The sequence below is a fragment of the Hirundo rustica genome, chromosome 2 (assembly GCF_015227805.2).
Source record: "Hirundo rustica isolate bHirRus1 chromosome 2, bHirRus1.pri.v3, whole genome shotgun sequence".
Lineage (NCBI taxonomy): Eukaryota > Metazoa > Chordata > Aves > Passeriformes > Hirundinidae > Hirundo > Hirundo rustica.
The window spans coordinates 4,557,673-4,573,919 of NC_053451.1; the positions used below are offsets into that span (position 1 = coordinate 4,557,673).

Here is a 16,247-nt window from a genome sequence, read left to right on the forward strand (position 1 = left end):
GAGGGACAGAAAGTGCGTTTTGGGGGTGCCTCAGGGACTGGCCTTCTGTTTTGCAGAGGTTTTGAATCACCCTTCCTCTGGTGGTTTAAAAACCTAAACCGGTTTCTAAAAATCCTGTTCACCTGAATGGATGGCAACTGTTTTAGCTGCCACTTGTTCATGGTGCTTCCTATCTCTTTGACCTTTCTTTCAATGGGCTTTGTACTTTTGGTCTTTTTCTCTCTCTCACTTTCTAATCCAGAAGCCTATTTCAAAGATTATTATTTAGAAAGTGCTTTGTACATTTTGTTTTGTTTTGTTTAAGAATACAGAAGTCAAACGCATTAAGGAAGGAAATAACATGAACTAACAGATGGGACAAGGGGAAGTAGCTTCAAGGTTGGATACAAGGAAAATTTTCTGCACTGAAAGAGTGGTTAAGCATTGAAACAGGCTCCCCAGGGAAATGGTGGAGTCACCATCCCTGGAAGTGTTCAAGGAATGTGACACTTCATGATATGGTTCAGTGGGCATGGTGGAATTTGGCTGAAGGTTGAACTCGATGATACGGGAAGTCTTTCCCACCCTAATAATTCTATTCATTTTATTGGGTTTTTTTCCTAAATGTTGGACTTCCTCATAGTCTCAAACCTGTTTTTCCAGGAACAATCACAGCCAGAGTAGCAGGCCTTCCCCCGTGGAACAGCTTTAATCCATGACCTGGGATGCTGGAGGCCAGGCTGCCCCACATCAGCACCATGTGGGCACTTGGTTGGCTCTGCAGAGTCAGCCAAGGTTGACCATGGCTGGCACAGAGCCACAGCTGAATCCCCTGCACCCTTGACGTCTCCTCCGCAGTTCTCTTTGTCTCCTGCTTCGGCTCCTCCTGGTCTGGGGATTTTATTAGTGCTGGAGAAATATTGGACTTGAGGTGATTGTATGAATGTGCCTGGCTTTGGTACAAGAAGGGATTCAAAGAGTTCCCAAAAATGCTGCCTTCAGCAGCATCTCAGATGCCTCCAGACTGGTGTAAAATATTGTCCTGTGAACTGTTTAGAAGGAAAGCTCTGGGAAGGTAATTTTAGCTTGTTTGTTGGTTTAATATACAATGTTGGGCAAATAACGTAATCTCTCTGTCTCTGTTTACTCCGGATATATGAAATTTTATAGTTTTGAGGAAATGTGGGGAGGGATATTTTTCATGGGAGCGCTTTGCACCGTGTTTTTTAAACGATAGAAAAAGAGAGGGAGAAGAAAGAAAACCATCTAGGATCTCAATTTATTTCCATGGATTTGTTTCTAAATGCATGATTTAGGAAAAAAATTAATGCAAACTCCCAGTTCAGACAAACAAACAAATCTACTCTGTGGTATTTTTTTCTGGGCGTGTGAGGCTGTCAGTGGGAACAGTGATTGTTTATCTTCATCAAAGGGCTTTTCAGGTTATTGTTAATTTTTGTCTTTCTCTTTTGAACTCTCTCCAGATCTGCACAAAGCACAGCTCAGATTAATTTGAGGCGTTGGTTTGTTTGTTTTGCTTTTTATTTAACTGTGCAATACTGCTTTTCCTTGGGGGATGGACTGGGAGCTGCATATTGCATCTGTAGTTACTTAGCCTTTGATTTTTTTAGCTATACTTTGTGATTTTTCTACATCTTTTTGAATTGCTACAGGGGCAGTTTTATCAGGTTTATCTGCTGAAACCCAACAATATTAAGGTGTCCTGCTGGACGTGGTCAGTGTATAAATATTTAAATGGCAGCTGAAAAGATGGAGTCACATGGAAAACATAAGGGGCGATGGGTTCTACCTACTCTTGGAGCATTGAATGTGATGGTGTCAAACTTTCTTTGCATTTAAGGCAGAATTGAGAAGCCCTTCCCTAAAATTTTGTCCAAACAATGTATTTTCTCACACACACTTGATGAAGGAAGCCTTGACCAGGCCCAGTCATGAATCTCTTCAGGAGATGCTGCTGGGTTTTCCCAGAAAATAAATGTGCTGTGTTGGCTGGGGGAGTTGGCAAACATTTCTGTCCATGGAGATACTCTCAGCTGGCTGAGGTCCTGGACAGTCTGGTTTAACTGAAGCTGTTCAGAGAGAAGGCTGCACCTGCCATGGTCCTTTTTGAGTAGATTAATCCTATAATTCTTATTCAGAATTCCATCTCCTCTGCAAAGGGGCAGTGTTGCCCTCACACTTGCTATTGTTTTTCCGTGGAGTGAGTGCTACATTTTTGCTGCCAAGCACCCAGTGACACAAATGACTTTGTTTGCTGATGTACCTGATGTTTTTGTGCAGATGCTGCATCAGTTCTTGGCCTCACAGATCCCAGGCTCTGCTACATGCTGGATGGACTCCTCTTCATTTACGCAGTGGTGATGACAGCCCTTTTTGTGAAGGCGAAGGTCAGTCCAACCCAACACACACACGCTTGGATTTGGTGGGGCAAGAGTGGAGCTGGGCTGGAAAGTGTGAGTGGAGGGGAACCATCTCTTAGAACGAGACCTTTCTATTTTTTTCCTTCTTTCTCTCTTTTTACTTTTTGTCCCTCCTCTGTTTCTGGTGTCCGCTTGGGCAACCTAAAGCTGTTCTTTCCAAAGGTTCATGAACGGAGGGGGAGGAGTACATGAGAGTGTTTTGATGCTACACTTCTGGATACATCAGAGATTCTGGGTTTTGTAGATGGGAAGGGGCTGATCAAGAGTAATGTAGATATATTTTCTCCTGCTTTGTCATTGGAAAGAGAGGAGGGGATACACAGAAAATACAGGGGAAGTGGCAAGCTTGTGAAGGATGTCTTAAAATGTCTCAACAATTCAGACATCTTTGATACTATGAGTGTGAGGATGCAAACATAACCCAAACAACCACAGAAGACTTGTGTAATTCTATGCCTAAATATAGACTGAGCTAGAAGGTTACTTTTAATAAAGAACTGAATGTGATAATAACTCAAGAAGAGTAAATCAATACAGAATGTAGTTTGACAGGGGGTTTTTTTAAAGACTGCAACACAAAGTAGCTGCTCTCATTGACCCAAACTGCCCCCTTTTACCCGAAATTTTGGCTTAGCAATTCATTGCTCATAACTATTGTGAACAGCTGAGCCAAAGGGCAGCTACAGAAGGGATAATACTTTACCTCTTTGTTAGCTGCCACTCACATCAACTCACTATGGTGGCACCAGAGTCCTGCAAGCCAAGTGCTGCTCCTGAGGGGTACAGGGGTTCCCTGCAGGAAGCCCAACAACTTTGCAGGCAGCTGGAGAACCAAAGTCCCAGGGAGGCACAAGATTATGACAGGAAGGGAACAGAGAGGCAAAATCTGAGGAGAACAAACTCAGATGTTTGTGAGGTGGTGTTACGTGAAATCAAATGGTGTGTGGATAAAATCCCGCTGCAGCAGGGGTTTGCATTGCCTGTAGCCCCACAGGGAGCTGCTTGTGGGTTGCCCTGTTCCTGATGAGACTAACTGGTAGGAGAGAGGGAATGAAAGGACTGAGGGGAGCCAGTCTCTGTGCTCATGGAATGGTCTCTCTTCCAGCTCAGCCAGGCCTCTGAGCCACAGCTGCAACCAGGCCAGGATGACGTGTACAATGTGAGTAACTGCTGGTCTTTGTTTTCTGATCCACCATCCAGACCGACCTTTGGGGGCACTTAGAGACAGTGAATTGCCTGCTGGTCACAAAAACTTTGGATGAGCCAGCTGAGGAGCCGGCTTGTACCTGTGTGCAGCACGGCAGCTGTAAGGAGGAAAGGCAAAACCTCGCAGGGGCAGCTGCTGGTGTCACCCCTCTGGCCAGGTGCCGGAGAGGTCTTCGGGCTGTTGGCTCCTGATTTAGTGCACTGAGCTCTAGGCTGGCAGGAGCCCAGGCTGTTTGTTGTGCTGCCCCATGGAACAAACAGGCCTGTGAGAGCTCTGGGGGTGGGTGCAGCCACTGCCCCTCTTGCTGCTGCTGTTTGATGCAGGCTGGGCAAAGGCCCAGGGGTGCTGTGGAGCTGATTTTGGACACCTGCAGCTCTTCCACTCTCAAGTGTGTGGAGCCTGAGCTACCGTAGCCTCCGCGCCTCCATTCCCAAGCTTTCCTGTTGCCTCACACAAGCCCTGTTGTACCAGATCATGGCCCTGACCATGGGCAGCATCTTTAGGCAGTGAAAGAGGGCAGAGCCAAGATCCTGCCTGAGCCTCCTCACTCAATGGCTCAATCATGGCAGCATTAAACTCTATAGCTATTTTTGCTATGTCTAGTTGTCTTTTTTTTTTTTTTTTTTTTTTTTTCTCACGCTTTTGACCATAGCCACATCCTGTGATGAGTTCTGTTTAACTCTGTAATGTATGAGCACTAATGCAATTTCTTTTCAGTTGAAGTGTAGCCTGTCACCTTTCAAGTGGCACTTTTGTCAGCTGTGTTGTTCTGACCTGAAATCTCTTTGCCCTTGTCCAAGGTAACCTTTCCCAGCTAAGAATTGTGTTGGGTATAAAATTTCTGTAGCTCCTTGATGCAAATTTAGATGAGCAGCTCTGCAAGAAAAACGAAGCTCGTGGATCTTCCCTCTCCAGCGGGAGAGGAAGCATCAAAGTCAGATCCCTCCCCCTCATGCTCTCTAGTTTTCAACTCATTTCCACTTAGGAAAGGTTCTTGATGCAACAGTTTGCAGTTTGGTGTCATTTCCACGGCTTAAATGTAGACATTATCGTTGTCGGTTGCATTAGAGGGAGTAAAAGTAATTTCTAGTTCAGTTACAGTCCCCGGGAGCCGAGCCGGGTTCCCTTTCTTCTCTGCGTTAAGCTCTATTATCTCATTATCACGGCGTCCCTGCTCTGCTTTTGCTCTCCTGTTTCAGAAACTCTCCCGCACGCACAGAGACGATTACGATGTTCTGGGAGGAAAGCGAGGAGCAGACCCCGAGCTGGGCGGGAGACACCAGGTAACCTCCTCGCACACGAGCACCTCCGCCCTTTGATCCGGCGCCTCCCACGCCGTGTCACGGCGCCGCTCGCACGGGCAGCCACCCGAGCGCCTTCCCGGGGAGGGGACGGCGCGATTTGTGTCGTAACTCGGGCGGCGCGGGGGGACGGGAGCCGAGCTCCCGCTCCCCTTTGATCCCCGCCCCCCTCGCTCGGCACCGGGAGGGGGGGGGGAAGTGACACCCGGGCCCGGGGCGGATGCGGAGGAGGCCCGGCGGCGGTGGGTGTTTCACAGAGCTCGCTGCCTCTGATGCCATCAAACAGGAGCCCGCAAAGCAGAGCAGCAGCCAAAACAACTCTTTCTGCAGCAGAGCCCGTCGCTTTCAAAGGAAAAGGGAGGGAAAACCTCCTGCACCAGCAGGTGATAGCTGTAGGGAGTGCGCGGAGAAGAACTAAGTTTTACCAAATGTTAAAATGAAATTAATTTTGCCCAGGACGAGTTCTCTGAACAGCACCCTGTGGGTGGAGGCAGGATGGACTGGAAGGGGCAGGGAAAGTCCATAGAGCTGTAGCTATGCCATGGAGCAAATGCATAAGCACATACAAGGTGGTGGAGGATGCTGGCAGTGTACTGTACGGGCAACTTTTTTCTTCTCTTTTACAGCAGAGGAGAAAGAATCCTCAGGACACTGTCTACACTGTGAGTAGAGCACTCTGGAGGGAGCAGAGAGGGAGGGATAGCTGGGAACAAAGATTCTGTTTCATAAGAGATTTCCCCCCCCACACCCAGTTCCAGCTTTGGTTCAGAACTCAACAGCTGCCTTTCAAGGCTTGTCTTCCCTTCCACACAACTCTTTCCTCCAGATTCTCTGTCTTTGCTAGAAAATTTCTGCTCGCTTCTGAGTGACAGGAAAAAGACACTGGGGAGATGTGGAAAAGGACTCGGATCACGATAGCTGCTAATGCCTAATGCAGTGTCTAATGTCTAACCCACCTTCATCCCATGAGGTTGCTGTGCAGTATTTCCTGTGCATGGAGTCCAGCCAGCCCCTGTGGCTGCTCTCCTGCAAAGGCCAAATGCCAGTGCCTCTAAGAGGGACTGCTTAGGAACCTCTTGATAGAGTTGATTTGACTCTGGCTAAATGTGGTGGTCTGGGCCCCAAAGCACAGGGACAGGAATGGTGATTCCCAGGTCTTGGAGCTTCCTGGGTCTTCGGTTCTTGAGAAATGAGCTTGCTTCCAAGACCTTCGCTGCTATTGAACGAGACACTCTGAGATCAGCTGGGTTTAAATGTGGCTACCCAGGGGCTGGCTGGGCTCTTCTGTTCTCACACTGACTCTTTCCCCTCTCTGCCTGCAGTCACTGCAGAAGGACAAGATGGGTGAGGCGTACAGTGAGATTGGAATGAAGGGAGAGGTGAGTCCTATTTTCCTTTCTGGTGAAAGCCTGGCAACAGAAATCATTTCAGCTTTTGTGTAGAAAACCCCTGGTGGCTGCCCTGGCTGAGGTGTGAGATGAGTGAATCCAGCAGCACTGGAAGATTTTGGGGCAGGTTTCCCCAGAGCAGTTTGGAGCTGCAGGTTTATGGTTTCCCCTCCATGGGCTGCTGAGGCTGGCTGGTGTTCCAGGATCAGGAGAGCAAGTGCCAGCCCCTCCTTGTGCCTCATTCCAGACATGGAATGGGGGAAAAAGTCCTCCTTCCCACAGCTCTGCTCTCAGGTGTTTGAGAAAGCACATATCAGGCACGTCTCCAGCTCCAGCACAGAGAGAGTTTTAGCTCTGTGCACAAACTGCTGGGGGAGGGGGGCTCGTGTTGAAAACAAACCATCTGGGGACACTTGTTTATGGCAAAATGAAAAATTGCTCTGACCTACACAGGTTCTATTTTATGTCAAAGTGTCATATATATATATAACCTTTCATTTCCTTCTGACACATGAAAAAAGGGGCATTTCAAAACAAAGTTTAGTGTTGAGAAATGCTGAAGCAACACCAACATTTAATCTTTCCCCCTTCTTTATTCTAATGCTCCTCTGCCAGAGTCAAGCTCTGTCTATGAGCTATGGGGCTATAAAGTTGCACCATGTTTTTTGAATGTTTCTGGAGGGACAAGAGCACCAAAGCACCTTGTCCCATTCCAAATATATAATCATTTAATAGGTTGCTGCAATTTTAACTGTAACAAGCACTACTCCTTGACACATTTGTGATACAATCTATTACTAAATAATCAGTGTCTACAGAAATGCTGCCGAATCTGTATACGTATAGTGAATCAAAGAAATGGCAACATTCTAACAGTATGACAGGGAATTATGTTTTGTTTTTATTCCCCATCCTCTCTATTTTCTCCTGAGCAGCCCTTGCAGCGTGTCTGGGCTGGTCCAGACTTACCAGGTGCTTTCCTGTGCAGAGCAGAGTCCAGCCCATGCACAGCTGGTACATCCTGTACACCCTCTGCAGGGCATGGGGGAACTCAGGGGCTTCTTGGGTTTCTTTCTTTTTGCATAATCAGGAAAGCACCCATTAATCAATCTGTGCTTGTTTCCTTTTCCCGAAGCAGCAGAGGCGGCGAGGCAAAGGGAACGAAGGTCTCTACCAGGTAGGCACCAGCTGCTCCCCTCACCTGCACTCCTGAGCGGTTGGATGTGCAATGGCGCCGTCAGGGACGCACACAGAAGTGAGAAGCAGCTGGAAGTTTCCCAAGCAGGCACCAGGTGTCTCACTAACTCCTCACTCTTGGAAGCCTCAGCTATCCCTTCTCTGGGATCCACAACACAGGGCACAGCTGCCTCACCTGAGCCAGGGAAAGGACTGGGCATCACTGGAAGGGCTGTCAGGAGATGCTTCCCAAAACCACCTGAGCTCGCACTGCCAACTTACCTTACCCAGAGCTGCACCCGACTTCCTTCCAGATCTGTCCAGAAAACAAAGTTCACGATTTGGTGTCTGTTCATTTAATTATCGATGCTCATTCTAGCATCAGTTAGCTCTTAACAGTACACAAATGAAATGTACTCCAAGGATCTGCAGAACCAGTTGGGATGATTTGCTGTAGTCATCTTTTCATAACAATTATTTAAGATGTACCTTGCCTTCAGGTAAGTAAGAGCTATTTGCACCACACAAAAACTAAAGAATCACTCAGGAGTAAAAACCTCCGCGGGGAGGGGAAAAAAAAAATCAGACTTATGCTCCTGACTGAGTCCCTGCCATCATGTTGTTGCCAGTCAGCAGGAAGAAGTGAGCCCTCACACTCATCCCTCAGCTGTTTTTCTCGTTTTCTCCTTTCCAGGGGCTCAGTGCAGCAACCAAGGACACTTATGACGCTCTCCAAATGCAGCCTTTGCCGCCCCGCTAAGTGGGAGCCTCAGAGGGGATGGGCCAGAGTGAGAGATGCCCACCTGTTCTGGGGAGGAGAGGGGGAAAAGCCTTTTTCATCCAACACGAGCACCGTGTGTTTTCTGCGTTGCAACGACCTCCTTGGGCTGGTGCATGGAATCTGGACCTGGCCCTTTCCTTCTCCCTCTCCTCCTGGATCATGTAACTGCTTCTGCTACTAGAATGTACATATCTGTAAAGTTGTTTCCAATTATAGTGGGTATTAGGCTGATTTTGGGGGTTTTTTTTGCTAAGGTTTGTGTTGTGGGACCAGACCACACCTTCTAACCAGCACAGCTATTTCCACAGCTCTTCCTCATCTTCCAGAGTATTATGATATGGAATTATGGCTTTAGTGCATTTGAACAATTTGTAAAGATAGGGCTGTATTTACTTCCTGTAGTATTTATCTTAAGACTATTTCACCATTTTTGCTTTAAATTTGCCTTTAAAAAACTGCTTCAGTGGAGGGCAACTTTTTTTTCTTTAATTATAAAGAGTGACAAGATGTTACAGTGGTGAAGCAGAAAGGCTGAATGCCAGCTTTCCAGTAGGAAGAAAATGAGCACCACCATCCCAAAAAAGATCAAGGAATGGCACTGCCACTCATCCATAAATACGAGCCAGGTTAAGCCGAGTGAGAGACTTCTCTGAAGGCAGAAAAACAAAGAAAACAAGGAGCTGGCTTCCCCTATTATCACTTGCAGACAAAACACACTGTACAAAACCCAACACAAATGCAGTTTCCAAACCAGTCTCTCATGAGGCTGCCTCTCCAAGGTGTAGGTATCGTTCCAAAGAGGTCCCAGTTCAGTGGTGTCACGTGTTTTTGATGAGTTAATAAAAGTGTGTCATGGTCCCGTGCGTGTGTGGGAATGGCACGAGCTCCTTACCTCTGAGGCATTCAGGCCCTCTGAACCAGCCTGAGCCCAGCAGCACCATCTCCCAGGGAAGCTGAGGAGGACAGGATTCCAACAGGATCTCCTATACCCATCCCAGAAGCTGGGATGGGCTGCTGGGGACTGCCCCAAACCCCGGTATCAAAGGGACGCTCACCTCCTGCCGCCGCAGCCTCAGTTTTGCCTGTGTGCCTCGCAACGAAGCCCGAAGGAATTCAGCAGGGGCAAACCCAGCCCAGCAAAATCAGGGATGTTTCACCTCGACTCAGGAGCTGACCAGGCCATCTCAGCAGTCCTCAGAGAAGAAGGAGAGCTAAGGCAAGGCTGTGGGAACAAGAGCTGCTGCTCTGGGCGCTGCCCAGATGAGGTTATGTCTTCTTTCTGGGGACTGGGTGGGTTAGCAGCAGAAAAACTCATTGAAATGGGTGCTATGCAAGTTCAAAGACAGTTTTACTTCTTTAGCAGTAAAACTGTACCTGAAGTAGGAGCTTGTAGCTTTTAAGGAATATTTGCAATAAATTAAAGAAAAAAAAAAGTAAACTGAGACATGGTAATGAATGTTTCTTGCAAAAAAAAAAACTTTCTAGATCCTTTACTGTTCACTGCAGTGACAAGAAAAATTGAGAGAACTGGGTGATAACTGAGACAGCTGAGCTGAAAATTAGGGTAAAGTTATGCTGCAAAGCACTTGATGCAAGAACAAAGTGTGCTGAAAACAGCTTTCTCTTTTTAAATCACCAGATCTGCAAGCGGTAGAAATCACAAGTTTTGGCAGCATGAAATACCAACCACCAAACAATAAGAACGAAGCTCTTTGGGGGGCAAAAAAAAAATCACCTTTATGCTCTTTATGTATCAATGGATACCTTCATTTGAAAAAGCATCCAACGCTGGGTTTGGGGCCACTCACTGTGGGGTTGAGCTGAGTCTCCTCTCTGCCTCCATGAAGCGACTGTAGCTGTTTCTGCTTTTAGGAGAGGAGCTGATAAATACAGAATTAGAACAAAACCTTCAAGCAGAGTGCATAAAACCCAGGCTCTCCCACAGTTTGACAAGACAAAGGGCACCACAGATCAATCTTCTGGCCCGGTTTGATGCACAGGGGAAGGGGACTCGGCCTCCCCCGACACATTTAAAAACTACAAACAAGTGCATACATGTTAAAACACTTGGAAAATGGTTTAATGATGTTTACAACAGAAATGAACTGTACAATTACAGTAAGTTTAATATATATAAAAAATTACAGCAGACAAATGCATCTACACAAAATCTACCTTTTCATTCTGATTTACTGTAATCTACACAATCTCTCAATGCCTACAGCTATCTGTAGGCAACCACTGGGAAAATAATAATAATAATATAATAATAATAATAAAGGACATCTTTAAAGAGACAGCATTTCGCCTTCCTCCTCACCCTTAGTGTGATCAGCAAGGTTTTGAAATGTGCAGGACTCTCACATTTCAGTCTCAAGAAAAGCTTGGGTTGCGTTTGGGTAGGGTACTTCCACAATGGCCCTCGATTTCAAGTGTTCTGCTGACCTCAAGTGTAAAAATGCAGTGTATGAGGAAGGGCAAGAGAAAAAAAAAAACCTCCCAGCCAGTGTAAGCAGGCAGTTGCACAGAGCAGTGAAACCATTAGGACCTAAAACTTGTATTATTTTGAAAAAAAAGCAAAAAGGGACTGCCCAGACACTACAGACATTCACAAATCCTCACTTCTTTGAAAATTATTATCAGCTTTAGAAGAAAGGGCTTGGTTTTCCACTCCCAATTCTTCATACAAAGGGGTAGATTTCAAACTAACACGTTAAATACTTGTTTAAAAACGAAAATTTAAGCTACTTCCTCTTTGGCCCACCCCTTTAAAACAACAAGACCCCCTTTTGCACTGAGAAAGAACCTCAGGTCAGCGGGGAAAAAAAAAAAAAAAAGACCATGCTGTCTCTTTAAAAAGAAAGAAAGAATCCCAGTTGGGAGCGGCCATCAGTGAAAATGCGATCCAAATTGGCGGTCTGGTGGAAATTCCTCACGGAATATTATGTACAGTTTAAAAACCCTTTGTAGTCGGTTTTACTTTTATTATTATTTATGAACACCTAGGCAGTGAAAACCGTTATGTTAATACATACATAGACACACCCAAAACATACAAAAATACTATTATTTCAAACTACTAAGAATAGGACAAGTTCAGTTATCTCCATGCTATGACTTTAAGAGCATTACACTGAAACAAACAAGAATTTAAACGACAATTTTTTAATATCCCAGAAATATACCAAAATATACATCTAAGCTTTGGAATTACTGAGGTTAGACTAATGCAAGTGCTGGGTAATCGTACTTAATACACAAGTCTAAGGTTCTGCAGGAAAGAAATTATCTTTGGTATCTGCATCAGGCTAATAATATTAACATTTGGATTTTGCTTTGGGATAGAGCTTGTCTGACCCTAGAACCAAACACCCCCCAATCAACTGAGATTAAAAAGATCCATGTAAAAAGTTCCTCCATTTGCAATCCCCCCCCAAAAGTTAAAAAGTCACAGGCATCTACCTAGCATAAAAGGTTGAGAAATACAATGCATAGTTGCACAGTGGTGCTGCAAAAATAAAAGAAATCTAGAAAAAAGGAACTAGAGGAGAAATGAAAAGCTGCTTCTTCTTCTTTCAGGGATTTCTCACGACAGGACAGCCTCTTCCAAGCAGTGAAGGGGGGGGAAGCTCAGAAGTGCACCTCAGCGTGTATTAATCAACATCACCCAGCCCCCAGAGGGTTAAAGCACCCAGCAGAGCAGCCAATCCTGCACCCAAGTCTTCAGCTCCTCAACCCACCTGCGAAGCCCCGGCCTCCCCTCCCAGCGCCCGCGCCCCAGATCTCACCCTGCCGCCGGGAGCTGCTGCCCAGGGCGTTCTGGAGCCCCGGGCTGGCCCCAGGCCGGCAGTGACCCTGACCCGGCCAGCCCAGGCCGGGCCGGCCTCGCAGGTGGGCTTGGTGCTGAAGACGCCCTTTGTCTTTGGTTTGTTTGTTTGTTTTGAGTTTATACAATCATTAGGAAATCTTTGGTTTTGGCTGGAAATTTTAAAAGAACAAAACAAAACAAAGAAACCGCCCCCTCCCGACTTATAGCAGCCACCGTGACCTGACAAAGCTTCTCTTTCCCATGGGGGTAGGGGAACTACATTCAAACAAAGATGGACCGGGTTAAGGATGCAGCTTCTGGCCAGGTTGGGGAGTGGGGAAGGGAGGATACAGGATTGTCAAATAATAAAGAAGAAAATTAAGTATTTGGAGATTTCTATTTTTTTTTTTTTTCCTTTTTGGGGTTTTTTTTGGTCATGTTAAAAAGTGAGTAGCATGTACGCAGTACTGGGTTTGAGAGAGCCTCCGGGCCCTGGAGCTCAGCGCATCTCCGGAGTGGGAAAAGGCAGCGTGGGTGGCCCTTTTCCATGGAGAGTGGAGGGGAGGGAGTGGATATTCACAGACTAATCAAGAGGACCCCTTGTAACCAAAGGAAATAAGATAAGATTGCAATTTGCCCTCACTTTGCAGTAGCTTTTAAGCAGCGACATTCAGAGGCGTTAGGGGGTCACTCCCCAGGTTGCAGGTCACGGGGTGCTATAGGTCAGAGTTCAGTGTTGATCAAAGGAGGGAGGGCAGACTTGGCAACTCTGTGGGGTTTGGAGAAAGTTAAAGCAAGTTACTCAGTTACGAGTTAGAAATGAGGTATACGACAGCTCCTGTACCTGTGGCGGATAACCACCCCACACCTACTCACACCTAGCCTTAGATACTACCACAGAGGAAGGAAATGGAACAACGGCACTGGCGGGGACGAAGGAGCTCCTGCCCGGGCCCTCCGCACGGAGCGCTGGCACAGGGGGCACAGGGGGCACACGGGGCTGGTGCTGCTCCAGCCCTCTCCAAGCCACCCGCGGGCGTTCCCGCAGCGGTGCCTTCCCTTCCCTTGCGCGCACTGCGGGGAGGCGCGGCCCGGCTCCCCGGGAACCGGCGGGGAGCGGCCCTGAGCTCCCAGTCTTTCTCTTTGCGTTCTCCGCTCGGACTCGCTCGGGCGCGGGGAGCACCAGGGTCGCAGAGGCCGACGCGCGGAGAGTGAAGGGGGGAAGAACTAAAGGGTTTGTCTCTACTGCCTTGTTCTCAGGACACTGTCACGGGCGCTCTTGTTCCTCAATCGATTCTCAAGGGGCTTGTGCGATCTCCACCAGCTGCCCCTTGGCACGCCATTCCCTAAGGTCTTTGAACTCCTACTGTTAAATAATTTCAGGGTTTTATAGCACCGCAACGTGCCGGCTTGGAACGCACAGGAAGTCGTGACATTCAGGGAACAGGGCTTCCGTGGCTGCTGCCACGGAATTCGGCAAAGGCAGTGTGAATCCTGAAGTGGGGCCTACAACAGACAAGACAATTTTGGGAGGGAAGGGGAAGCTATCGCGATAAATTAAGTATCTTACGGTATCATGTAAAGCTCTGCCGGAGAACATCCCCCAGCAGACCGACACAGTTTTAAGACAGATCAGCATTTTGGTCTGAGCTACTTGACAATGTCCCGTTTGGTAGAGAGATGAAATAAGGCAGAGGGGGTATGTTCCAGTTCTGGGGCTGAGCCTCAGCAGCACTAAGGAACGCCAAAGGGTATCGTCTTCCCTCGCCTCCCACAAGCTGTTTCATTTCCTTCCTCAGATTTGTTTTCCATAAAGCACACCTTGTTTTCCACTTCTTTTGTTCCAAGTGCTCTTTTCTTTGAGAAGTCATTTCTTCAATATCCCTATTACCTATCTATAAATCTAACTAGCTCTTTGAAAAGTCACACAATATTAATACCACTTTTACATAATGTCAGAACAACAATTCTATTAGTAAAGCTTTCAGTGAAGTTCTGCAACCCGATTGGTGTCCGGAGGAAGAATAGCTGGACGACCCGCTCTCCCCATTCCTCCCTCCCTTTCTTCACAAGAGCTCACCAAGTTCACTGATAAAACAGCTCAGCCCAATAGCACGACACATGAACATGTACAAGGCTACTTTGGGGAGCAAAGAAAGGAGTCTTCGAGGTCCCTCCCTTAAGAGAAAGACCACATGCAAAAGCTGTTGAACAGACTCTGACCTTGGACTACACTGCTTCCACATTTGAAGGAAAGAAACAGTTTTCCCTGACTGTATCCCAACATCAGCCTAAGACCTGCAGCACTGGGCAAACCCCAGACACCGTTTTGTCTTCACAGAGCCAAAGCAACTCCATGCAGAAAAGGTGGGAGTACCCGCAAGAGATGAGGTCCTCAGAGGAAGGGACACCGACCCAAAGCTCAAAAAACCCTTACGCAGCTTTTCCTCTTACCCGCTCTGAGAACAGCAGAGCTGACAGCTTATCAGTGCCTTTGGTTCCCTACGAGGCCACCGGGAATTCTCCCTCCCCAGTGGAGTCGAGCTCCTTTAGAAACCCAGCTCTCGCTCCCCGCACGCAGCCGGCGGCGGCTGGCGCTCGCACGCACTCGCACACACACCCACCCACCCACGCACGCCCCGCCCTCTTCCCCCACTCCAGCAGCCCTGGGGAAACGGGAAGGGAGCCTTGGAGCCTGCTCGGAGCTGGCTGCGACACCCTCCCAAGGCAAGAAGCACTCGCTCTTCTGCTGCTCCCACCCAAACACCGCGACATCGGCCAGGAGAACGACCTGGTCCCTCGCCACCAACACCTCAAAGCTCCTCTCCCACAACCGTCTCACAGTATTTCAACCCTTTCAGGCAGACCAGCCAGGTGTTAGGAGTAGGTTAGCTTTCACCTCTCTCAGTTTGGTTTTTTCTTTCATAGTTTTTGGTCTAGACAGGATTAGCATTGCTATTAGAAAAGGAAGTGTTTAAAAAGTTTTCCACCTATTATCAAGCACTACAAGCCCTACATTCAGTAACAAGACAAGGGGGATAAAAGGAACCTGTTTCACTTTTGCTCTCCCAGATAGATTAAGATGCGACGACCACTCTTGTCCCTCCCTGGAGTTAAACACAGCGGACCCAGTTTAGGTCTGGAGCAACTCGACTCGACTGAAACGGATTTGCAGCCCCGAGGTCGATCCTAGCCCACTACAGCTGTCTCTCCCTCGAGCCTCCCCGATATTCATTGCCTCATCTTCAGATCCCAGCGAGGGGCAAGGAGGGGCCAAGGGGGAGGGAAGTGTGCGCACACTCGAAAGGACCCTGAACAGCAACCCCATCAGTAACCTGCATGCCACCGCGTGCTGTGCTGCAGATTAGACCACAGATAAACCAACCAAACAACAATCCCAAACCCAGGAGCGACAAAATGTTTCCTTTGGCAAGACAGATACAAGGAAAAAAATTTATGAGCAAACATTTTCCTTCTAACACAGTCAAACCCCCTTCTCTCCCCCCGACATCCACCCACCCCCACCCGACCCTATAAAGTTGTAACCTATAAACAGGATCTCAAATACATACAGCATAATCATGTTTATCAATCATAATAAACCATCAGTTCAACTAAACTCTACAGCTAGAATTATCTCCACTATTTATAAAGTTTGCTTTTCTCTTCTGATTTTTTCAGTTTAAAACCAGTTCTGCGACAATGCTAAGCTATGCTGAGGTATTTTATGAAGGTGCCAGAAGCCAGCTGCTACCCACAAGTATTGTTCTCAGAGCTGTATGGTGCTACCTTTCGCTCAGGGAAGATGGGGAAGGAGCAAGGAGGGAAAGAGGCAGAGGCAGAGGGATGGAGACAGGGAGGGAGGAAGGGGGGCCCAGATTATTCCAGTTATGGACGGTTCTTAGCAGGGCATCGCTGATGGACCTAAAACAGCCCCAAGACAAAGCTCAGTAGCTGCCTCATGTTCAGGAATTTGGTCAGAAAAGAAGTACCTGATACATTCTACATGCCGACCTTATTTGTCTACTTGAGTAAAAGATGTCTTTTCTCCCGCAGTTAAACTGTTTGTAATTTCAGTGCAATCACCCTAACGCCCTCCAAACAGCATCCCAAACAGGGGTAAAAATTCAGAGCATGTCCCCTTTTGGAGTATCCTGGGAGAAGTG

The 16,247-nt window shown here is 47.4% G+C and overlaps 1 protein-coding gene across 5 annotated transcripts in view; it reads left to right on the forward strand.

Annotated features, from left to right (window-relative positions):
* CD247 (CD247 molecule) overlaps nucleotides 1-9,668 on the forward strand; it is a 54,380-nt gene extending 44,712 nt beyond the window's left edge. For 4 of the 5 annotated variants that reach the window (XM_040055730.1, XM_040055733.2, XM_040055732.2 and 1 more), the window contains 7 exons: nucleotides 2,281-2,387; nucleotides 3,526-3,579; nucleotides 4,827-4,910; nucleotides 5,555-5,590; nucleotides 6,251-6,307; nucleotides 7,452-7,493; nucleotides 8,187-9,668. In XM_040055730.1, coding sequence (XP_039911664.1) covers nucleotides 2,281-2,387; nucleotides 3,526-3,579; nucleotides 4,827-4,910; nucleotides 5,555-5,590; nucleotides 6,251-6,307; nucleotides 7,452-7,493; nucleotides 8,187-8,252 — 446 coding nt within the window. In that variant the 3' untranslated portion in view covers nucleotides 8,253-9,668. The remainder of the gene's footprint in view (nucleotides 1-2,280; nucleotides 2,388-3,525; nucleotides 3,580-4,826; nucleotides 4,911-5,554; nucleotides 5,591-6,250; nucleotides 6,308-7,451; nucleotides 7,494-8,186) is intronic. The other variant, XM_040055731.2, reaches the window with a different exon arrangement.
* The last annotated feature ends 6,579 nt before the right edge of the window (nucleotides 9,669-16,247 follow it).